The sequence below is a fragment of the Balaenoptera borealis genome (assembly GCF_965194805.1).
Source record: "Balaenoptera borealis genome assembly, chromosome: 2".
Lineage (NCBI taxonomy): Eukaryota > Metazoa > Chordata > Mammalia > Artiodactyla > Balaenopteridae > Balaenoptera > Balaenoptera borealis.
The window spans coordinates 183,281,012-183,303,865 of NC_138867.1; the positions used below are offsets into that span (position 1 = coordinate 183,281,012).

Sequence of the window (22,854 nt, forward strand, 5' to 3'; positions counted from 1 at the left end):
AGGGTTCCAAAGGGGATGGATGTGGTCTGTGCGCTGTCCTAAAGGGTAGTCTTCATCCTGGACCAGGCTGGCTGGGTGGGACAGGGTCTGCAGTGGGGATTGGGTGCCCCTTGACCAGATGCAGTTCCCTGCCGAGTCCCCAAGCCCTGCTGTCTAGAACATGTTTACTGATGTATGAGCATGTGTGGGGTGGGGCAGGGCAGTGGAGGCCAGAGCTGAGCCAGAGTCTCCTGGGACATTGTTAAGTCGGGGTTGGTAGATGACCAGTGGGCCTGGGGAGTCTCAGCCTCAGTGCTGGGGACATAGGGGCAGATTACTCTCTGTGGGGGGCCATCCTGGGCCCTGTGAGGTGTGGAACAGCATCCCTGGCCCCCACCCCATGATGCCAGGAGCCCCCCAGATCATGACCAGCACAGATGTCCCCAGACACCGCTGAGCATTGTCCCCTGGCCTAGGTGAGCAGCTGCGCACCTCCTGGAGCGTTCGGGAGTACATCCTCCTTCTGCGAGCTGAGGCAGGGGGTGGGTGGCAAAGAGGGAGGAAGCCCTCAGACTACGAGGGGCTCCCTAAGGAACTGTTATTGACTATTTTTAGGTGTGGTGGTTGTTTTCAAAAGGTCTTCTTAGCTGTTTAGTGCCTTAGTTGTGACAGATGTGCTGTGGTTATGTAAGGCGTTAACCATGGGGACAGCTGAGTGTGGGGTGTGGGAACACTAGACTATCTCTGCAGCATTTCTGAAAACCTAAACTTATTCCAAAATAAAATGTTTATTGAAAAGAAACATGCAATCTCACAAGTAGACCAATTAAATGAAAATAAACAAGATTCCCCCCCCCACCCCCCCCCCACCTAAAAAAATCGTTTTAGAGGAACAGCCTGAAATGGAAATGTTTCCAGATGAAATAGGGTGTTTGGGCAAGGCTGTCTGAGGAGCTGGCAGCGGCCCTTCAGGCTTCTGACCACTTGAGGTTGGAAATGTCTCCGTAAGAAAACGCTAAAAGCAATCTGTTTCTGGGGTGGGCCTGCCTGGGGCACCGTTGACAGTCTGTGACTGGGTGAGTGATCGTACCTGCCGGGCCCTTGACTGCCCCTGTCCGAGACTTGGGGACAAGGAGGGCGGCCCTGTGGTGGTTGGGAAGTGGCCCTAGGAGCTCAGCCTTGAGGGACGTGCAAAGGCCCAGAGGCCCGATGGGGCGCCACAGCCACACCCTGGGGGCTCCTGTGCTCGGTGGCTGTGGAAGGATGTTCCCAGACCCGATGGCGGGCGGTGACGTGTCCTCCGTGCCCACTTGCCGGAGGCTGACCCCAGCCAGCACCAGGGGCGAGCTGGGGGACCACAGACGTCCCCGGATGGCCTCTCCGGGAACATGCACTCAAGGGCCTGGAGCCTGGGTCCTGCAGCTGCCAGCCATGTCCAGGGGCTGAGCAACGCCCTGCAAGCCCCCCAGAGCCCCGGCTATGCAGGGCCTGTTTCTTGGGTGGGGCTCAGCGTCAATCCAAGGACTGAGGTCTGGAGACGCTTGCTTGGTTCCCTGGGCTCTGAAAATCCATTCAGCAGCCCCTCCTGTGCGTCAATGCTCCAGGCCCGCCTGGTGGTGGGTTCCCTCAGCTCTCTGAGGCAGGCTCCGCAGCGACCCCTGTTCACACCAGGAAGTGAGGCCCCGCGAGGAGGAGGCCCCGCCGGGGGAGGCTGCAGGCTTCCCACACCCCCGGTCAGTTCGCAGGGGTCTGGGAGGGGGCCCGCCGGTCACCGGCGGTAGCGGTAGCGCTTGAAGTGGAACCAGAGCTGGAAGATGCCGTTGGCGAACTGGCAGCGGAAGCCGTGGCGGTGCGAGTACTCCCACTCGCGGTTGACGATCTTGAAGGCGATGTCCTCGTAGGGCGGCCCGGCGTGGAAGCGGAGCGTAGCGAAGTCCTTGTTGTCAGCGCAGGCCTCCAGGAAGTACTCGGGCGTGGAGCGCTTGTCGATGAGGTCGGGGTAGAAGATGTTGAACTTGTAGCCCTGCACGATCTTGGGCGGCGGGTTGTCAAAGTCGTAGTGCGTCTGGTTGTACTTGTTCCACTCGAAGCCCGTGTGCACGCGGTTGAAGAAGCGCGGCTTGCGCGGCCGGTACTTATCCGCCCACAGGTAGGCCTTGCCCGTCAGCGGCATCTCCACGCTGAACTGCGCCTCGTCCTGGCCCATGCCCTCCTTGGCGCGCCGGAAGAAGATGTCCTCCGCGCTCTCGGTGGCGTCGCCTGCGGGCGGGGCGGGGCGCGTTAACTGGGACCCCGGCACGGCACGCAGCCTCCCTTTCCCGGTCACAAGCCCCCACCCGGGCCCGCCTGCCCGGTGCCCCCGCCCTCCCGGGTGGGCACCAAACACCACGTGTCCCCTGCCGGGTTGGCCGAAGAGCCTGGTGGTCAGAAGCCCGCAGTGGGACCCCGGACCGGGGCCTTTCCGAGGCCGTTTCTCCGCTGTTCCGGGACGATGGCTGCCCAGGAAGGCCAAGGCCCCGGCAAGTGGGCAGTGTAAGGAGCTCAGAGCAGAGCTGGGCACGGGAAGTAAAGACCACCACCTCTGTGTTCTTGGGACCAGCCAGCCGGTCACGCCCAGAACGAACAAACAAGGGAGCGGGTGAATGAACGGACACCCTCAAGAGAGCAGGCGGCGGAAGAGGATCGGGAACGGGTTCACCACCAACGCCCCCTTCTGGCCCCGCCCCGCACCTGTGACCTGGAGCTGCTGCCTGGACAGCTGCAGGCGCTGCAGGTCCTCGTCCGGCTCCAGCACGTGGGCGTCCAGCGGCAGCTCGTGGGCCGTGAGCAGCCGCGGGCTGTACTTGCCGGCGTCGTAGTCGTCCAGGCTCTGTTGGATCAGATCCTCCTCCATGAGCACCGCCTCCCCGTCCGCCTCGCCCTCCGCCGGCGCGGCCGCTTCTGCCTCGGGCTCAGCAGCGCCACCCTCCGAGGGCCCGGGCGGGGTGGGGGCCTGGTCCTCAGGCTCCAGGCTTCGAGAGAGAGGGCTGGACTGAGCGGGGCGGGCAGAGGGCGGGGCCTCCAGTCCCGCCGCCCGGCAGGGGACGTCCAGACCCAGGCCTACCTGTGGCCCGGAGACTGCGGCTCCTGCTTGAGGATGGGGAACAGGGGCTCGCTCTCCACCCCCTGCTCCTGCTTCAGCTTGTACAGCTTCTGCCGCAGCACGTCCTGGTGCCGCTCGCGGAGCCTGGAACGCAGGCCGGGTGGTCACCCTGACACTCTAAGAGGAAGGCCCTCCCCCCCAAGGACTTCTCATGACCCCCCCCCCATTTTGCTGCAAGGACCCAGAGTTTGAAGGCAGCAAGTGGTCACGGCACAGGCGGACACCAGGAGGGGGCAGGTCCCTGTACTGGGGTGTTCACATGCAGGCGTGACCTAAGGGCCAGGCTGGGCTGGAAAAGGACAGGGGACAGGCGAGGAAGAGGATAAATTTAGAAGTGACTGCACTTAGCGGCAGACAGGAGCCGTGTTTACACGACAGCGCCAAGCACGTAGAGAATTCATACACAGCGGGTGTGGGGCCTGTGGAAGGCGGGGGACGGCAGCCTTGAGGGCTTCCTGTGATGTCCGCTGACCCCAGGAAAACAAAGACCAGGTGCTAAGTAGAGGCCGGAAGGAAGGCGGGCAGGCTGCTGGGGGCTGGGCGGGGGCCTTCCAGCTGGGGCCCCAGCTTGTGGCTCCCAGGGAGGCCCCGCCAGCTCACCTGGCACGGGCCATGTGGGCACGCAGCTGCTGCAGTAGGCTCTCCCAGTAGCCCATGTCTAGGTTGGGGCCCCCGGCCCGTATCTTGCCCTCGATGCCCTGGAAGATGACCTGCAGCTGGCTGTACGTCTTCCCCTTGAAGACCGACTGCACGTCGGAACTGACCGAGGCGTTGACCCCCTCTCGCCGCTCACCTGCAGTGGGGTGAGGGCTGCTCGGCATGGGGCTGGGCCCAGGTCCTAACCCTCTAGACTGAGAGGCCCCTGAGGGTGAGGCCAGTGCTGCCTGACCCCAGCTCTCCCTCACACTGGCTGGCTTCCTTGTCTGTGGCTCATCAGACAGCACGCTGTGCCCTTCCAACCCCTGCCCTGCCCCAAGGCCTCTGCACATGCGGTGGGCGCTTCCCACCAGCAATAAGTTCTTCCCCATCCAGTCCGCCTCCTAGATCCCAGCCATCCTCAGTCCTCAGCGAGAGCATCCCTTCTACTGGGAAGCCTTCGCCGACTACCAGACTGCTCCCTTGGCCTGGATGCCTGATTCTCGGCTTTCCAAGGGCAGGGAGCTCCATACGCAGATTCTGGGTGAACGTGGGGGCAGGCGACCGGCTCGTGTTCCCTGCTCCAAAGCTGGCTTCTCCAAGCCCAGCTGATCAGACAGGGTCAAGAAGAACCCGAGTCCCCTCCAGCCAACCAACCTGGGACGCTGGAATAAGCACCTGGGCTCCCAAGCAGCCCTGGCCTCAGCGGCAGACCCACAGGGCCAGCAGCCCGGCCTCGGTCTGTAGCAGGTGCAGACACATCACGGGACCGAAACCCAATTCGGCGACACGCTTCACACCCGGCCAAGCAGAGCCGCATCCTGCACTGACCTCAAACAGAAGCCAGGCCTCTGCTCGCTCAGACAGACGGAGCCACCGGTGGTAACAACCCAAACAGACAGCCCCAGTGGGCGCCGCTCCCACAGAAGCCACGGGTGCTGAGCCACTGCTTAAAGGAGGCCAGGTCCTGGGTTTGGATGCCACCCAAGGGTCCACCAACAGGCCTGGCTGGAGAGTGCCGGCTGAGTGCCCTCTGGGACACCGTTTCAGGAGAGGGGGTGGCACCGTTTGGGTGGGGGGAAGGCTTCTCCTCAGAGATGCTCCCTGGGAGGACCCACGGGGATTGTAAGGGGGGTGGGGCACTGGAGAGGCCACAGGGGTGTCCAGGGACCCACTTCCTACTGCACGCTCTATTGTACAGTTAGGATTTCCCAGCTGCAAAGAGAAGAGAAAAGGAGGGGGGGGGGAAAAAGAAAAAAAAAAGAAAAGGGAAAAGGGAAAGGAAAGGAAAGGGCCAACTTAATTTAAAATGATGAAGGCCGCCTCTGAGGGGCTCTGGGAGTGGTGGAGACAAGAAGCTCCCCCTCTTCTCTCGGAAATCAGGCCAAAAGAAGACTAACGCAAACACTCTCTTTGAGGACACCTGGCACCCTGACCATAACACGTGAGAAGGGAAGGGGGACAGAGGGGTGACTGACGTGGCAGGGAGGGGGAGAGGGAAGGGAAGTGCCACAGGAGGGACCGTGGGCGAGGCATGCGGGGAGCCCTGGAAACAGGAGGGACCCAGCACAACGTCCCTTCACACTTTTCCGCAGCCATGGGGCAGGGCTCCTGCCCCGCGGCCAGCAGCCGAGGGGAGAGAAGACGTTTCCTGACACATGGGACGCCAACAATTTCCTGCCTCTCTCTACAAGTTACTGGAGGATGCGAGGGCACAAACCACAGGAAAGAGAGATGTGGGGTCCCAGAAAGGGGCACCACCTCTGGGGCGAGTGCAGGAGCTGCAGGAGGGTGGCAGCGGACAACCCACCCGCGGTGGAAGAGGGAGGGGGGAGAAAGGGCCCAGGGACGGGGCAGGGGGCCTGATGGGAGCCTCCCAGGTGTCTGACCCCCTGGGGAAGGTGGGGTCGGTGGTGCAGAATCCCCCACCCACGGTCCTTGCGCTGAGGCGTCGGCATGATAAGAGCGGGCGCTGTTTTGAATGCTTGACTACCATGTACTCACTCCTCTTCACGCAATCCTCCCGGAGGTGTTTTCTCAACCCCGTGCGATGCAAGGAACAACCAAGCTCTGGGGAGGTCACCGATCGGCCCCAGGTGGCCAAGCTGCTGGGCGGCCTGGGTATGCACCCAGAGCCACACTGTAACTGTCATTCTGTCCAAGCGCCCTGCAGCACCCTCCCAACCAGCACGACTGCCACCAAAGCAGATGTTTCTGGACATGCATTTATTTTTTGTCGTCGTTGTTGTTTTTGGATTTTTCTGGCCGTGCCGCGTGGCTTGCGGGATCTTAGTTCCCCGACTAGGGATTGAACTTGGGCCCTCGGCGGTGAAAACACAGAGTCCTAACCACTGGACTTCCAGGGAATTCCCCTGGACACCCATTTCTGAGAGCAAAGAGTCCTTTCCTTTCTCTGGAAGTTACTACAGGATGTGCCCCGCTAAAAGGGTCGGGAGAAATAAAACTCCACTTACAAAGATAAAGGATGCTCCTCCTTTTCCTAAGAGGAAGGAAACCTACCCGACCACCCCAACTGAGCAGAGAACAGCACTTACACAGGCTCAGGGAAGGGAGGGCATTCGTCCTCAGCCACCATGGGTGGGCAGTGAGATGGAGCTGAGAGCTTAGTGACACAGGCTCAAGGCCCCCAGGAGCTAGATGTCGTTAAAACCGGTGGCTTCAGGGGGGTGGGAGGGGTGGGACTGCAGTGGTTGCCAACGAGCTTTTAGAACAGTGGGTCTCAACCAGAGTTGAATCTGCCTCCCCCCCAGGGGACACTGGGCCATGTCAGGGGACATCTGCGGTTGTCACGACCAAGGGCTCCTGCCACCGAGTGGGTGGGGCAGGGAGGCTGCTCCACACCCCACAGGGCCCAGGACGGCCCCACAGAGAACGGTCTGGACCCGAATGTCAGCAGTGCTGGGGGGAGAGACCCTGCTTTAGAGCTTGTCTCCCTTGCAATTATATGCAGGCAATCATTTTGAGGAAAAGAAAAGTTGATTAAAGAAGCACACCACGCTGCACGGGTTCCCGCCAAGTGCAGTCAGGTCCTGTTCTCACTCAAACGGACTGAGCCTCCGGCAAAAACTTGAAACCCAAACAGAAAACCCGCAGATGCCGCTCCCGGGGAAGCCCAGCGCTAAGCAGCTGTTTAAAGGAAGCCACTGGCGCTGCCTGGGTGAGCCCTCACGCCGGCGGGACGGGAGAGCGCCTCGCTCAGGACCCGCTGCCCCCGCTGCCCAGTGCTGCCCCCTGGTGGCTCGCAGACAGGCCCCCGGCAGGGAGACCCCAGAGAGGAAGCCGACGCCTCTTCTGTGGAGCCACCCGGCCCACAGAGGCTCCCACCAGACCCAGAGGTGCGTCCCCGAGGGCACAGCCCGGTGTGTCTCCGGTGGCCCGGCCTGCATTACCTGGCCCCTTGCCCGAGGCCTCCAGCTTGCGGAGCTTGGCGATCTCGTCCTCCGTGATGATGGTCATGTCCCGCCAGAAGTCCGCGTTCTTGCCCTGCTCGAGCTCCATGTACACCTGGAGGCGAAGGTGCAGACGGTAGGTGAAGGCACGCCCAGGGCTGGGGTGGCAGCGGCGGTGCCGGGCACGCAGCAGGGCCATACCTGGATGTCCTCCAGCAGGTCTTCCATGTCGGCCACCGTGAGGCCGTTGAGGAAGGTGTAGGGCTCATGCATCTCCACGGCCAGGTCGTCGTCCTCGGCGCTGATGTACTTGGCCAGCAGGTCGATGGGCTTGGCCCGCCCGTCCCGGATGCGGATCTTGGAGCTGCCGGGGAGCGGGGGGCAGTGTCAGAGCCGGGGCTGTGTCCACCCTCCTGAAGACCTCGCCCTCGGGGGTTGACCGGAGCCAGGGGAGGAGCCCGGCCTGCTGTGGGTGGTGGTCAGGGAAGGCTTCCTGGAAGAGGAGGCATCAAGCGGAGGAGCAAGACAGGTCAGCTGGAAGGCACAGGCCCTGTAAGGGGCAGAGACGGGAGCGAGGGGGTCTGAAGAGCAGGGGGTGGGTGGGGAGAGAGGGTCAGAGAGGCCCACCCGGGGTGAAAGATCTGGAGCCTCAGTGCTGCGTGTGGGAACATGCATCAGAGGCTGACCCTGGTCCAACCCCAGGGAGCCCTGTGACCAGGCAGGTCTGAGCCCCTGGGGGCTGGCGCGGCAGCAAGGTGAGAAGGGGGCCGGGCCTGGAGCTCACACACCCGGTGTGAGCTCGGGCAACTTTCGACACCCCAGGAGCCTCACTTTTCTTGACTCTAGACGAGGCTGCTGAGTGAACCACCCCGTGGGCTGGGGATGGCAGGGCACCCGGCACCCTCTACTCAGCAGCACGTTCGTGCGTCCCCTTGGCACCCGGACCCTGGGGAGACAGGCGTGATGAAGGAAGCGACGGAAAGCAGCGCCCAAAAGGGAGTCAGGAGGGACCCCGAGGAGGAGGCGGTGGTGGAAACCCGAGGGTCCAGGGGCAACGTGGGAGCAAGGCCGGGCTCCCTGTGTCCGGGCCCAGAGGGACGGCTGGAGGGCGGTAGGGCGCCCGAGCCGCGCGCACCGCAGCTTGGCCTGCTGGAGGTGGAAGTTGTCCTCCTGCTCCTCCCACGTCTTGAAGTGCTCCGCCTCCTTCTCCCGCTGCAGCATCTCCAGCTCCTGCTCCCGCATGGCCTTCTCCCGCTCCCGCTCCAGCCGCAGCTGCTTCACCTGGGGGCATACGAGAAGATGAGCGGCCAGCGGACGAGGGGGGTCTTGTGCCTTCATCCTGTCAGGCTGTGGGGTTCCCTAGGGTCGGGGTGGGACCATACCCATGGCCTGGCCCCAGCGGGCTGGCCCTGGACACAGGAATCAGTCCGGGGATGCCTGAAACGCTGGACACACCCTGTGGCAGAAGGAGCCCTCTTTTTGCTAGAGACACAGCAGCCTTCAGCAGCCAGGGCCACTTTGGCCACCCAGCAGGGAGCGTCTTAGAATAAATCCCAGAGGCCAGCAGAGCCGAGGTGGGGGGAAACAGCTCTCTGGAGTCACTGCCCGAGCCCCTGGATCCAGCCGTGTCTGAAGCCAATGTCCCCTGGACTCTCCACGTAAGCCTATCAGGTCCCCCTTGACATAAGCCAGGGTGAGCCAGCCTGGGAGCCCTCCGGAGGGAAGGAGGGTGGCCCGGGGCGCCCCACCTTCTGCAGCTCCAGCCGGTTGTCCTCCTGGATCCTCTTGTTCCGCTCCTTCAGCTCCTTCTCCTCCAGGTGGCCGATCCCCTTCTTCTCCAGGGCCTGAAAGGGCCAACGACACGCCCGCTGAGCAGAGATGCCTCCTCCTGCCGCCCTCCCCGGGACCACCTGCTGGTCCACGAGGTGGAGATCCACCAGACCAAAGCACCCGCTCTGCCGATGAGGAGCACGAGGCTGAGGGAGAAGCGACCTGCCCGCGGCCACACCCCGACTTCCACCGGAAGATGCGGCCCCCCGTTCGCCTGCAGAATCGGTTCAGTACACTCCAGCATCGTGGGGCGCCCTCTGCCCCGAGCCGTGTGCCGAGATACAGGGGAGAGGCAGCCCCACCTCTGCAGAATTCGACCATGTCACACACGGGACAGTCTTACTTGGGGCTGCTGACTCTTGTTTTACACACAAGCCTGGCTGCACCGGCTGGGTGGTGTCCGGCTCTCAGCAGGTCAGACCCCCAGCTGCCATGGGGAGGGGCGGAACCAGCGGCTGAGCGAGAGGGGGACTCTGAAAGCACACTCGCCGGGGTTCCCGCTCACAGACCCCTCGGGGCACCCCGAGCACGGAGAGCGGCTCCTCCCTGTCTGCGTCCTCACCTGACGGAGGGGCCCGGGCACAGGCTCCCAGAGACCCCTCGCCCCTCCCAAGTCATCTCACAACTGTTGTGGGTGGCAGGTGCCAAGACCCGTGCCTCCTGTCACCTCCGCCGGCTCCGAGGGTCGTTCCAGGAGCCCCTGTGCACAGAAAAACGCGCCCCCAGGGTGACACGGGGTGGCCCGGCCTGGGGCCACCACCACACAGTGACAATGACCGCACTTCGTCTCTACGGCCACACAGAACAGTCGCAGAGGGCCTGGACGGGGAGAGCCCGCACTCAGGCACAGAGCCCTCGACCAACGCCCGGCCCGGAGAGGCATGTTCGTGGCCAACACCACGCCTGCCCACTCTGCCAGCCCAGCACCCCGAGGACACCGGGACAAGATGCGTGACGCCACCCACACGGTTGGGCCGTCTAGCGCCCTCCCCCGACTACAGAGGCCTCAGAGGCTGGGCCGGGGCTTCTCAAGATGCCCCGAGGCCCGCTCACCCATTCGACATTTACTGAGGGCCGACTGCGTGCCAGCGCCTGGGACAGAGCCTGCCCCGTGGAGCTCACAGTCTGCAGGAATTACATGCCATAAAGTGGGACGTGTGTTTAGATGTCACCTTTGCAACGAGACCTCTCCGGACCCGTGTGTTTAAACTGCAGCCGCCTCGCCCACCCCCGCCTTCCTCTGCGGACTCAGCTAAATGACTTATTTACAGCCAGCCTCCCCTGAGACTGCTGGCCGCACAGGGACAGGCATCTCTGTCTGTCGCTCACTGACGCATGCGCAGGGCCCACACGGTACCCAGCACCCGGCAGGCGCATGATTCACGTCTGTTAGTAAAGCACTAGGAAGGGAGAAGCAATGCCTTGATAAAGAACGCAGGGGACCTGGGGGACCAAGGGGGCCAGGAAGGCCTCTCAGAAGAGGGACACATCAGCTGAGATCTGAAGACTGAGGAAGAAACAGCCATGGGGAAGGCTCGGGAGTGCTCCAGGTAGAGGAATGGTGAGTGCAAAGGCCCTGAGGTGCTGTGAGCTCAGAGCGTATGTATACAACGGGAGATACGGCGGCTTCCGCCTGTGTCCACCGGCTCTCACCCTCCCCACAGCTGTGTCGGGTCGAATTTGTCCTCCACATAGATATGTCCACGTCCCAACCCGGGAACCCGGAACATGACCTTATTTGGAAACAGGGTCTCTGCGGATGTGATTAGTTGATGTCGTACCGGACTAGGCTGGGCCTTAGTCCAGTGATTGGTGTCCTTATAAGACGAGGGAACTCTGGACTCAGAGACACAGAGAGGAGAACACCACGTGAAGACACAGACACGGAGGGAAGACAGCCATGTGACGACAGAGGCAGAGACTGGAGTGATGCAGCTACAAGCCAAGGGTGGCGGGCAACCACCAGAAGCTGGAAGAGGCGAGAAAAGATTCTCCCCTAGAACCTCCAGAGGGAACGTGGCTCTGCTGACACCTTGACTTTGTACTTCTGGCCTCCAGAACTGCGAGGCAAATTGTGTTGTTTTAATCCAAGTGCCCAAGGCCCCGGCTGGTGGGAAAGGGATTGGTGTGTAGTTCTGTGTTTTTTTTAGTTTTTTATTTATCTATTTTGGCCGCACCGCGCAGAATGCGGGATCTTAGTTCCCAGACCAGAGGTCAAACCCGCGCCCCCTGCAGTGGAAGCGCAGAGTCTTAACCACTGGACCGCAGGAGAAGTCCTGACGTGTAGTTTTCATCTCAAGGATGAGGTGACAGCTCTGAGGTGAAATCCCACCCTGGGCATGTGACGCTGAGAACCTGTCTTGAGGTTAGGCTGGTTCTGTGGGCAGAGTGCCTGAAACTGTACACCGCAAGAGACAGCGTGGGAAAAGCTGGCGGAGCCAGTGTGTGTGCACGTGTGGGTAAAAATACACTCTCGATGGCCAGGTACAACCTGGGCACGTGTGCTGGGAGTGCTAAACACCGTCTCTGAAGATAAGTTGTAAGCAGTTCATGAAGCAAAACCCAGCAAAAGCACAGGAAGACCTGGCGAGCAACGCGAGCAGAACTGAGGGCCACGGCCGGCGGCCACCTCGGGCTCACCTTGTTCCAGATGAAGGTGCCCAGCAGGTTGTTGTCACCGAAGGGGTTGTCGGTGTTGGTGTAGCCCATGTACTCCTCGCCCCAGCCCATCTTCTCCCGCTTCTTCCTCTCCTTGGCCTCCTTCTTGGCCAGCCGCCGTGCCCGCTTCTCCTCGGGCGTCTCGAAGGCCTTCAGCAGCTCCTCCTGCTGCTTCCGCTCCTCGCGCAGGCGCAGCCGCTCCTGCAGGCCCCGCCGCTGGCTCAAGACTGCCGCCGCCTCCCGAGGGCTCTGGGAGTGGGCCGGGGACGCGGAGCTGGACGCGGAGGAGCTGGGGGACCAGGAGTGTGTCCGCTGCTGCCACTGGCGGGCCCATCGGCGCCGCCGCTGCTGCCGCTCGTCACCCGAGTCGGACTGAGAGGAGCGGTCCTGGGAGCGCCGGTGGGCTGGCGGGGGGCTCCGGCTCTGCCTGCCTCGCCGCCGCCCCCACCGCTCCTCATCCGAATCCGACCTGCGGAGGGAACCCGCAAAGCTCTGCTTGCTGCCTGCTGGCCAGCCATCTATCCCACGGCCCTTTACTGGGCGCCTGCTGGGTGCCAGGAGCTGTTCTAGGTTCTGGGGACACGGCAGTGACCAAAACACTGATGGTCCCTGCCTTCACATCAACAAACACACAGTGTGACACTGGATGGTACCATGAGCTACCAAGATAGTGATGCAGCATTAGGGTGTGGAGAGGTCAGAGAGGATCTCTCTGAGGAAGTAACGCTGGAGGAAGTCGGGGAGGGAGCTAGGGGGAGATCTGGGGAAACAGTGATCCAGGCAGAGGGCACAGCAAGAGCAAAGGCCCTGGGGCAGGAATTTACTTGGCATATTCAAGAAGCAGCAGGCAGGCCTGTGTGGCTGGAGCAGAGTGAGTGAGGGGGAGAGAGGGAGGAGGGGAAGGCAGGGAGGCGGGCTTGGGGCCAGATGGTGCAGGAGCTATCAGCGCTGTCCAAGGTGTCCAGGGAGGGCTTACAGGAGAAGATGGTGTTTAACTGGTCCTATAGGATGGGCAGGAGTGAACTGGAGTAAGACTGGAGGGAATACAGAGCCTTGGAAGGGCACTGCGAGCAGGGAAGGCACCGTACGAATCCTGGGGATAGATTCTTTAATGTTGGGGGCCTCTGAGCAACTAAATCTGTCTTTAGTTTGTCAAATGCTCCACTTATTAAGCTCACGTCAAAGAAGCTACAACATGAAAATCAATTATTTGATTTTCAAATACGTAAATACAGACTGCAAATCTGATCAAATCTTCATAAATGACACTGACTCTAATTACAATATCTAGGGTGGCTGATTCTTGTGAATAACTAAAATCTTAGAAACCACTAGATGATAATAACAAGATTTACCACTACACGTGAACCAATGTTAAAACATCAAGGCCCGGAGCTGAAACCAGAGTTAGCAAACTTTTTCTGTTAAGAGCCAGAGCGTCTATGGCACAACTACTCAACTCTGCTGTCGCAGTGCAAAAGCAGCCACGGACAGTACAGGAACAAATAGGCATAAATTTGTTCAATAAAATTTTATTTCTGGACACCAAAACTTGAATTTCATATATTGAGTTGGCCAAAAAGTTTGTTTGGGTTTTTCCGTAACATCTTATGGAAAAACCCGAATGAACTTTTCAGCCAACCCAAATAATTTTCACGTGTCATGAAATACTATTCTTTTGATTTTTTTTTTTTCTCCTCACCGTTTAAACATGTAAAAACTATGCTTGATCCACAGGCTGTAGTTTGCCAAGCCCTGGTTTAAACCATCTCTTTACTATTTCCTCTGCTTATACCTTCCTGGAATTCCTAAATGGCAATGATCTTATGAGACGCAAAAGGAAAAGTCACCTTCTCAAACCTAGAAGGTGATCAGCTATGTCTGACAACAGTCACTCCGGCTATGGTGTGGAGAACAGGCTGGAGGGATGGGAGACAGCGCATGCCTGGAGAAGCCCCGTGGAGATCCTGAAGGCACAGATGAGGAAATCTGGGGGACAGGGGGGCAGGTACTGCCCTGAGTGTCACAGCCAGTTATGGGCTGAGCCAGCACTAGGACGCAGGTCTGCGAGTCAGTCCCTGTCACGGTGCTGGTTCCTTTGTGCTGGAGCAGACTCAAGCCAAGTCTGGCCAGGTGCCCCATCTCCAGAAGAAAAGGGCTGCGGGCTGAGGGGAGGCTGATCACCAAGTCTCAGGAGTCAGTTGAGTCCTGCCACCTGCCATCAACAGTTCTTCCCTCTCACACCCCACCTCCATTGGCAAGTGCTGTCACCTCTACTTCGGAAATCCCTCTCAAATCTATCCATTTTCCCACTGTACCTCCCCACAGCCTCCCTCTCCTGAAGGCCATCATCCTCTGTTGCCTGGACAGCTGCACTATCTTCCTCCTCCCTGGTGTCACTCCTGCCGACACGCTCAGTCCCTTCTCCACGCGAAAACCAGCAGGAGTTCTGCAAAGTAATCCAGACCACATCGCTCCCTGATTCAAAATCCTCCACAGCTCCCTACTCCCCTCCAAATAATAGTCAAACCCTTCACCACGGTACACAAGACCGCACGATCCGGTCTCCCGCTTCCTCTATGACCTCATCGACTCCCCTCCGCCTCGCTCACGGCGCCTCCTGCTGTACTTCCAACCACCAGGCGCCCTGCCTGGAACGCCTCTCGCTTACCTTTCGCTGCCTGGTTAACCCCGACGTGCTCAGACGTCCCCTTCTTCAGGAAGCCCTCCCTGACTAACTCGGTGGTCTCCCAGCTCCCCGAGGGCTGGAGCCGGACCCCCAGCGCGGCTCACACAGCGACCCTACCTGCGCTCCCAGCTCCTCCGCCTGCCCCGCCCCTCGTCGTCCCGGCGACGTCGGTTTCGCCGCCCATGGCTCCCGCTCCAACTTCGGCTCCGACTCCGACTCCCACTCCGGCTCCGCTGCCTTCGGCCCCTGCGACCAGCCGACCGCGAGCGCGAGCGTGTACCTCGACCCATCGGCCGGGACGGTGGCGGCGGCGCGAACACAAATATCCGGGACCGGCGCCGGGGGCCTTCCTCGATCGCGGCGCGTGCCTGGCTGCCCCACCCACGCCTGAGCAGGGAGATAGGAACCCATCTCGCTGCTCATCCCGCGGGGATTCCGACCCTCCCATAACCTCCCCACCGTCCTCAAACGTGGCCTGCGTAATGAACTCCTGCCGGACTGTTGTCGCTAGGGCTGAGGATTCGTTCTTCAGGCAGTACTGGGGGCAGGCGCAGGTGGGTCCTCGAGCCTTAAGGAGCCAAAGGAGCAGTGGGCGGAGCAAGGGCGAACCAGGAACGGTGAGGGGGCGGAGCCTGGGGAGGCGGGACCAAGAAGCCGGTCCAGAGAGGAACTGGAGCCGGCGTGGGCGGGGCCTAGGAGGCGGGATCAAGAGAAGGCGGGGTCGAGAAGGCGGGGTCGAGGGGCGTAGCCAAGGGAGGCGTGTCCCGGGAGCGAGGTGTCGCGGCTTGTGGAAGCGGGGAAGCCTCAAAGACCGTAGGTGAGAGTTCAGGCTGCCCAAGGAGGCGAGGGGTGGGAGCTGGGACGGAGACTGAAAAGCCTTAGATGCTGGGCTGACCCTCTGTGAGAGTCACCATCATGCTTCACCACCCGCCAATAATACCTATGTGTTTCAGGGGTTAAGATAAAAAAACAAAACAAAACTTGGATAACTCCTTAAGTTACCCATTAACCCATTTTATAGGGGGGAAACTGAGGCTCAGAGAGTGAAAGTCACTGTAACACTCCCGCCCTCAATGAGGCAGTGCAGAGCTGGGATTTGAACTTGGTGGTCCAGCTTTGTCCTCTGGGTGCTGGCGAACCGTAAGAGGGCTTTGAGCAGGGAGGGATGAAAGGGGTCATTAGGTGGGGTCCCTTCAGGGCAGGCAGGCAGGCAGGGGCAAGACCACAAAGGGGCAAGAATGGAGGCCCGGAGATCTGAAGGACCCCGAAGTCCTGCTCTGAGCTCTCCCAGCCCACCCCAGAGAATGGCACTTAATACTTTAAATGTTTATCCTATGATACAACTTCCTAACACCACCCTAGATGCTAGCTTTGTATGCTCTGCTTGGTGCCGAGGTGGCGGTGGTGGCGCCAAGGGAACCCTTGATGACTGCCTGTCATGGGATGTGGGTTGTCCTGGTGATTTTTCTGATGCAGATGCATCCTTTTTTTTTTAAATTAATTTATTTATTTTTGGCCGCATCGTGTCTTTGTTGCTGCGCGTGGTCTTTCTCTAGTTGCGGCCAGCGGGGGCTACTCTTCAGTGCGGTGCGCGGGCTTCTCATTGCGGTGGCTTCTCTTGTTGCGGGCACGGGCTCTAGGCGCGCGGGCTTCAGTAGTTGTGGCTCGCGGACTCTACAGCACAGGCTCAGTAGTTGTGGCGCACGGGCTTAGTTGCTCCGCGGCATGTGGGATCTTCCCGACCAGGGCTCAAACCTGTGTCCCCTGCATTGGCAGGCGGATTCTTAACCACTGCGCCACCAGGGAAGCCCACGATGCATCCTTGAGCGTATCTGGATACTCATCTCTGAACGTAAGGTGAGCACATTCTCTGTCGCCTAGTCTTGTGTATAAACAAGACGAGCCGTCTGCGTCTGGGATTAAAACTGGGTTTTCCAAGGGCTTGCTTACAGACAGGATCTTATTTTCAATGCAGTGTTTCTCAAATTGGGAGTCCGGGAGAAATATTTTCCCCTTAAAAGGGGTCCATGCATTACTCAATTTGAGAGACTCTGGCAGAACAAATACAAACTCTGGGGAGTGTTTGTTCCTTCCAGCTGGGTTGCACTGATGTGAGCTTTTAAGTTTTTCCGAGTTGAACTGGAACTCACTACTATTAAGGCATTCGGGTCCGTTGTTGTTATTTAATTATTTTGATTTTTACTAAGGTTTCTTTGTGCTCTCCTTCAAAGTCAGTCCTTAAACTCCCACTCAGACCACCGGAACGCACAGAGAGACAAAGAGGCGGCTGATGCTTATTACCCGATTTATTAGAGAGATCTCTTCCACGTAAAAAGGGGGGGGGGGACGGCGGGGCTGGGGGTTGGGGTTCCGGGGCTGCATATGAGTGTTATGGGACCAGCAGTGGCTGCGGTTACAGAGGCGCCCACGGCTCTGGGTTTGAGCGGGATGGCGTCCTGTGCCCGAGGAGGCTGGGCCCCGGATTGTCACACACCAGACCATGGGGGCTGAGCACACAGAAGAACCCCCGGTGAGAATTAAGACACACAAGGTTTGCAGTTTCCTTGTGTTTGGAAATCAGTTCGGCCATAAAAACAGGGTTGGGATGGGGACAGGCGATGCAACTGAACCACCAGAGAAGGTGGCCAAGGGCGCTCGTCCCAGGGTGGGGACCGAGGGGCTGTGGCGACAGTACCATGGCAGGGGGCCCCAGTGGGACGGGAGTATTGCACTGAGCCAGGTGGTGGAGGGAGAGGGCGAGAGGAGGCAGAGGCCAGAGGCCAGCAGGGGACACACCGGAGGTTCCACCTTGTCAGTCTCAGAACACGCCTTTCATTTGTACATTTGTGCCCACCTTCGCAGTGACAGCAGCCGTCAGGGACGAGCTGCGACAGAACCAGGACATCGCCACAAAGGAATCGGCAGACTTCCATCCTGGGGCGGGGTGGGGGCGACAGCTGGGTGGGTCCAGGGCCCTCCTTGCTGGGGGTCTGGGGAAGGCCACGAGTTCACTACACGTGATAAATAAGGTCCTGCCTTCCTACTCTTGCCCTGACCATAAGCACATGCCTCCCAGTCGGCCCAGTCCGCAGACCACTTTGCATCCGTGTGACAGTTCTCTGAAAAAGGGACAAAGAATGCAACTAACACAAAGGGGGCCTTCAAAGGGGTGTTCATGACTTAGCACAAAAATGAAAACGTCTTAATCACCAGGTTTGCAAATTTCTCCAAGTCAGCATCCCACTGGTGCATTTGTTCCGTGGTTCACTCAGGAAAGCCTGAGGGGCCCAGCTCCTGCAGCTCCAGGTGGCTAAGGGCGCCCTGGACGTGGGGCCTGATGCTCTGGTGGTCCCCACGGGACACAATGTCTCTGTGCCCGGCCTCTGGGGGCCTGGGCGGGGACTCCGGTCGGCTTTTGGGCGACTCAGCAGTCCCTGTTCGTCCCCTTCAGACCTCTGCCCACTCAGCCCGCCTCCCCCCGCGCAGAACGGGGCAGGCGCTGCAGAGGGCGCCCGTGTGAAGTCCAGGCAAGGACGTTCTGGAGTCTGGACACACCTTCCGTGGACAGGAGGGGAGGACGCTATTTTGCTTCTAGCCCAGGACACCCGCAGGCTTGTTCGGACAGGTCCTCTTCTCAGAGCTGCTTCGTGCTGAAGTGTCCCCGGCGGCCCTGCGTGGGGAGAGCCCCCAGGGCGCAGCCCGGTTCTCCAGGGAGGAGAGGCGCAGCTAGACACCAGGTTCCGGCCAGGCGCACGAAGCGGGCTGTGCCGGGGAGGTGGGGAGGGGCCCGCCGAGCAGGAGGACAGCAGTGTACGCAGTTTGCAATGGACTCAAAAAATCAAATTCCTGGGTCGGTGGGTTCTCCAGCTGTCTCAGGCTCCACCAGGGAGGCAAAGGTGGGGAGAAATTTTCCCAGAAGGTGCAACTTCCACTCCACGCTAGCTCGCAGCTCCTCCCACGCAGGGCGGGGCAGGCCAGGGGAAACCATCCCCGATGTGTCCCTCTCCAGAGGCGGGAGAGACCCTGCAAAGCTGCCAGCTCCAGCAGCCTGCTGTGGACACAGCAGGGGCCCCTGGCGGCCGCCCTGTGGGGCTCTGGGCCCAGCAGTGGTTGCCCTGCTGAAGATGACCATCCAAAAAAAAAAAACTTGTTTTTCACCGAGAATTTCTTCTGTCCTTCAATGGGCACAGGTGCCCCCACCATCAAAAAGAGAGAGGACGCCCAGCTCAGTCCTCTTACTCAAGGGAGTCTGGTCCTCTAGGCCGGGCACCTGACTGGGGGGCTCTGCTCCAGGACACGGCTCTCGGGAGGTCCCGTGGGCTGAGGGCCCAGCCGCCTCCTCCCAGCTTGGCCCGTCTTCTGGAGGAGAAGTAAGCCCACGGCCCTGAGCTCCACCGAGAGGGGGCGGCCTTGCGTCCACATGGAGGTTCTAATCACGCCTGGTGATTCCCGCTCAAGGTCACCGGGGAGGTGGGTGGTGGGAAACAGATGCTGAGCGACAGCAGGGGTGACAGGGTGGAGAGCGCCCCCAGCCACCGCCCGGCCACCCTCAAGGACGGTGTCCGGCTCTTGGCCCAAAACCCTGAGCCAAGAGCACCTGGCAGGCGCGGTGGAAGGCCTCCAGTGGCGCCCTGGGGACCTGGCGGCCCTTCTGTCCCAGGGGCCCGTCCATCGCGGCCAGGACTTGGAATGGATTCCACTGGGGTGCAGGTCCCCAGAGCCTAGGGCCTGGTTCCCTCAGCAAGACACATGCAAGCACAGCAAAGAACCAGAAGTGCAGTGGAATGGAGTTTTTTCTTTTCCATTGTGTGGTGGTTTTTTTTTTTTGGCCTTTTTCTTTTTCTAAAAAAACACACACGTGTGCTGCCATGTCTGTGCAAAGAATAAGGGCCCCAAATAAATACATGATTGGAAACGGAGGGTTCACAGTATCAGGCGTAGGGAGCTGATGGGGAGCCGGGGCCAGGCGAGCCGCCCGGATTGGGATCGCTGCAGCCCGAGCGTCGGCGCCGTCGAGGGGAGGGCGAGGGCGAGGGCGAGGGCCGGCGGCCAGGCGGGCGTCTCCCGAGCTCTGGGCTGAGCGGGTGGGCAGCACCTCCAGGGAGCAGCCAGGGCAGCAGCGGACACTCGGCTCCGTCAGTGCCTGCATAGGAATTACTGCAGAGGCAGGGGCGCGGGTGAGGCCATGGTGGGCCGGGGCCGGACCCACACCCGCCGGGCCTCCCCTGGCCGGGTCGGGCCCCACAGCTGATGCCGAGGGCCAGGGACCCCAGGAGCCATGAGGGCTGGACACAGGCCCCCGCGCGGTAGAGCCCGACTGCCCCTCCCGCCCTGGGCCTCAGTTTCCCTGTCGGTCCCGGGGTGCCTGGAGGCCAGGCTCTCAGGCCCTCCTTGGCCAAGGCCACGGGCCTGAGCCCCGAGTGGGCCCGGCTGGCCAGCCGTGGCGCACTTACTGTGTCACTCTCGCCGTCGGAGGCGGGGTGGGCCTGCGTGCTATAGTGAAGCGGGGAGTACACCCAGCTCCTCTCATCGGTGGGCTGGAGGGCAGGCGGGCGGCACGTGCGGGAAGGGCGCAGAAGAAGAGCAGGGTGCGAGGAGGTGCGACAGAGGCGACAGGAAGGAAGGAAGAAACAGAAATAAAAGAGGGGGCCCCCAAGGCGGCACGGGTGGGCGGCTCAGCCCCCGCTGCCCTCTCCCTGACGGGGACCTGCCCCAACCCGGATGGCCCTCGGGCTCGGCGGGGCCGGGGGCCGGGCCTCTGGGGCTGAGTGGCCAGAGCGCGGTGGGGCGGGCAGCAGGAAGCGGTGAGCGGGGTCAAGGCAGGGCCGGCACAGCGGGAGGCGGGGAGGGCGGGCGGGGCTTGGCTTGCTCTGCTGTCCACCACCCGCCCCATGGCACCCTGACCTCCGGCCTAGCCCGGCAGCGCCCTGGAGACCCTCTGCTGGGGGTCCTGAGTGGTGGGGACTCGGGGGGAGCCCATTTCCGGACCCGGGAAGACTTTCAGCACCGGCACACACAGGTTTGCTCAGGGGAGACCCAGGCAGGCGCCACCCAGAGAGCAAGCAGCAGAGGCCTCCCTGCCCCACTCCAAGAGCCCGGGGTCACTGTCCTGGGGCGGGGGCGCAGCGGAGCCCAAGTCCCGGCCTGGGGACAGGCAGAGCGGGGACTGGCCGCCGAGGGGCCGCAGGCTGCTCTTCCTCCAGCTGCGTCTAGGGAGGGGTCCCCATCCGGGTCCCACTGCGGGGAGGACATACATTCCTCCGGCCCCCTCGTCCCTCCCAGGTCTGCTCTCACCACCACAACATTCTTGGGGCTCCCCCGGCCGCCTTCTTCTCTCTCTTCCTTCAACGTCCCCCGCAGCCTCTGACCTCCACCCCCCACCAGAGCACACACCTGTCCTGGCCGCGTCCCCCTGGGCGTCCCATGGCCCCTAAGCCCACCATGGCACCCCAAGCCCCACCCCTCCTCAGCGGGGTTGGGGCACCACCAGCAACCAGCCTCTGCCCTGCTGCCCTCGGGGCCCGCCGGCCGCCTCTGCACCTGCTCCACCCCACCCTCCCCGCAGCTCCCGGGCCGTCCCGGCACTCGTGTGGGCCCAGGCCACGCACCCACGAGACCCGTGTCCACCTACGGAGGGGTTTGCACAAAGTGTCTGGGGCAGCAGGGCGAGACCCCAGCTCGGGCCCCGCTCATTCCTTCAGGGGGTCACAAAGCAATAAACCCCCTGGCTCCCTGCCCACCTGGGAGCCCGGGGGGCGGGGCCAGACCTGTCTGGGGCCACAGCAGGTCCTGACACTGGCGTGGCTGCCCTGCTGGGCTCAGAGTGGGGACGACACGGGGGTCACGCAGGGAACCCCGTGAGGAGCCGGCCCCGGGTGACCCACGGAAGTCAGGCCGAGGGCACGCCTGCCCCACACGGCGGGCCTCAGGGTCCGGCCTTCCTCTTGCCGCTCCCTCTCCTCCCGTCGGCCTCCAGCCTCCTGCCTCTTTGGTGCTCCAGCTGAGACCGCCCTTCCTCTTCCGCCTCCCCACACCCCACGTGTTTCTCAAAGTCCGGGTCAAACCCCCTCCAGGCAGCGTCTGCCACGGCGCCCCACCCCAAGGCCCCTGTGGGCCACGTGTCCCCGACTCTGGGACCATCTCTGGGGAGCAGCACCCCCGGCTGGACCGAGCGTGGCGGGAGGGCTGTGGAAGCGGTCTCCCTTTTTCGGGCTCGCCCGGCAGCGCCCGACACCCAGTGACGCTCAGAGGGGCTGCTGACGGGGCTGGAGTGTGGTCTCCAAGGGGCCTCATCTTGAGAACACAAAGTCTCGCTTTAGGCCTTTGCCTTGTCCTGCCCGTTCGAGTGCTGTGTGCCTCTGGGAGGTTACTTGGCCTCTCTGGGCCCCCATTTATTGCTCACAATGACAATAACAAGCACTAACGATGCCACCGCTACACAATATCCCCACAGCATCCCAGGCACGCTGGGTGGATAAGTGTTTATTAGACACACAGGTGCCTGAAGCTTGGGATCCAGATTGTGTCTACCCTGCACTCTCATGGGCTCCCTGGAGAGCCAGGGACTCGGTGTCTCCATCTGTGAAATGGGTATGGAGACACCAGCTCCTTTCTCCTGCAATTAAGAGCTTGGCTTTGCAGTCCCTCTGCTGACTCATGAGGCCACCCCCTTCAGGGGACAGACACCCCGTGGAAGCCGTCAGCAGCGAGGTCTGAACGAGTGGGAACAGTGCACCTGGCACGTCCCTGACCCGGGAGGGTTGGGACAAGGGGCAAGGGCAGCCAGGGGCTGGGGGTCAGATGCAGACCCTGCCACAGCCAGGCCGGCCCCCAGAGCCCCAGCTGTGTGCCCGCAGGCCCAGTGACGCCCACCTCGGAGGGGAGTAAGCAACGTCCCCATGGGATGCCTGCAGCACAGAGCCCCATACGGGCCAGCGCGGCCGACCTCAGCCACAGTGACATTTTCCCCAAGTCCCTTCTCAGAGGAAGAGGAACAGCCAGGACCTGTGGCTCCCTGCTGCCCACGGCGCAAGGCGGGGCTGGGCTCCCTGGAGGCCTGCCATGGTCACTTACAGTCCCTGAGGAGCTCAGCGTCACGGCCCGCAGTCGGCGATGCCGGGGAGAGTAAATCCAGTACCTCCCATCGGTGAACTGGGCGGGCCGGGTGGGCGGGGGAGGAAGCAAACAGAGGACAGGATGAAGTGACAGGATGAGGCCACGGGGATCTGGCAGGCGGTCAGGCAGGGAGGGCACCGGGAGGGGCAGGTGAGCCGGTGGCCAAGCAGGAGGTGCGGGCGGGGGTCCCACTGGCTTCCTTCTCTGCTGCGCGTGGGGCCCGGCTGCCCACTTGGGGGTTTCGGGACCCTGACGCACATGACAGGACACGGCCCCAGGGGCCACCTCCCACACAGATCCAGAGAGTGGGAAGCAACCAGCCCCGGCGGGAGCTGACGGCAGGTGGGGGGACACACAGGGTGCACTTGGTACCCTCCAGGCCAGGCAGGGCCGTG

At 61.6% G+C, this 22,854-nt stretch overlaps 2 protein-coding genes across 7 annotated transcripts in view; both read right to left on the reverse strand.

The window, feature by feature from the left end:
* Positions 1 to 1,611: 1,611 nt before the first annotated feature.
* On the reverse strand, positions 1,612 to 14,931 carry CACTIN (cactin, spliceosome C complex subunit). Of its 2 annotated transcripts, none has more exons than XM_082381138.1 (10): positions 14,462 to 14,931; positions 11,638 to 11,944; positions 8,916 to 9,011; positions 8,303 to 8,448; positions 7,369 to 7,531; positions 7,168 to 7,282; positions 3,722 to 3,914; positions 3,083 to 3,205; positions 2,710 to 2,990; positions 1,612 to 2,238 (listed from the first exon to the last, which is right to left on the reverse strand). In XM_082381138.1, the coding sequence occupies exons 1-10, from the start codon at positions 14,632 to 14,634 to the stop codon at positions 1,748 to 1,750; spliced, it is 2,088 nt and encodes a 695-aa protein (XP_082237264.1). In that variant the 5' UTR covers positions 14,635 to 14,931; the 3' UTR covers positions 1,612 to 1,747. The 2 variants fall into 2 exon arrangements, with proteins under 2 accessions (XP_082237264.1, XP_082237263.1); XM_082381137.1 differs by having other exon boundaries at positions 11,638 to 12,124; positions 14,462 to 14,927.
* Positions 14,932 to 16,632: 1,701 nt separating this feature from the next.
* Positions 16,633 to 22,854, reverse strand: part of PIP5K1C (phosphatidylinositol-4-phosphate 5-kinase type 1 gamma) — a 59,657-nt gene continuing 53,435 nt past the window's right edge. For 2 of the 5 annotated variants that reach the window (XM_082381140.1, XM_082381144.1), the window contains exons 17-19: positions 22,418 to 22,495; positions 19,798 to 19,881; positions 16,633 to 19,501 (exon numbers count right to left, since the gene is read on the reverse strand). In XM_082381140.1, the coding sequence (XP_082237266.1) occupies positions 19,499 to 19,501; positions 19,798 to 19,881; positions 22,418 to 22,495 (165 nt within the window). In that variant the 3' untranslated portion in view covers positions 16,633 to 19,498. The remainder of the gene's footprint in view (positions 19,502 to 19,797; positions 19,882 to 22,417; positions 22,496 to 22,854) is intronic. The other 3 variants (XM_082381141.1, XM_082381142.1, XM_082381143.1) reach the window with 3 other exon arrangements.

Coding starts and splice junctions, on each gene's coding strand:
- CACTIN (XM_082381137.1), bottom strand. CDS start 14,634: ATGGGTCGAGGTACACGCTCGCGCTCGCGGTCGGCTGGTCGCAGGGGC. Junction 9,012..11,637: donor GCACCTTCATCTGGAACAAG/GTGAGCCCGAGG, acceptor TGGCCCTTTCAG/GCCCTGGAGAAGAAGGGGAT. Junction 7,283..7,368: donor ACCTGCTGGAGGACATCCAG/GTATGGCCCTGC, acceptor CTTCGCCTCCAG/GTGTACATGGAGCTCGAGCA.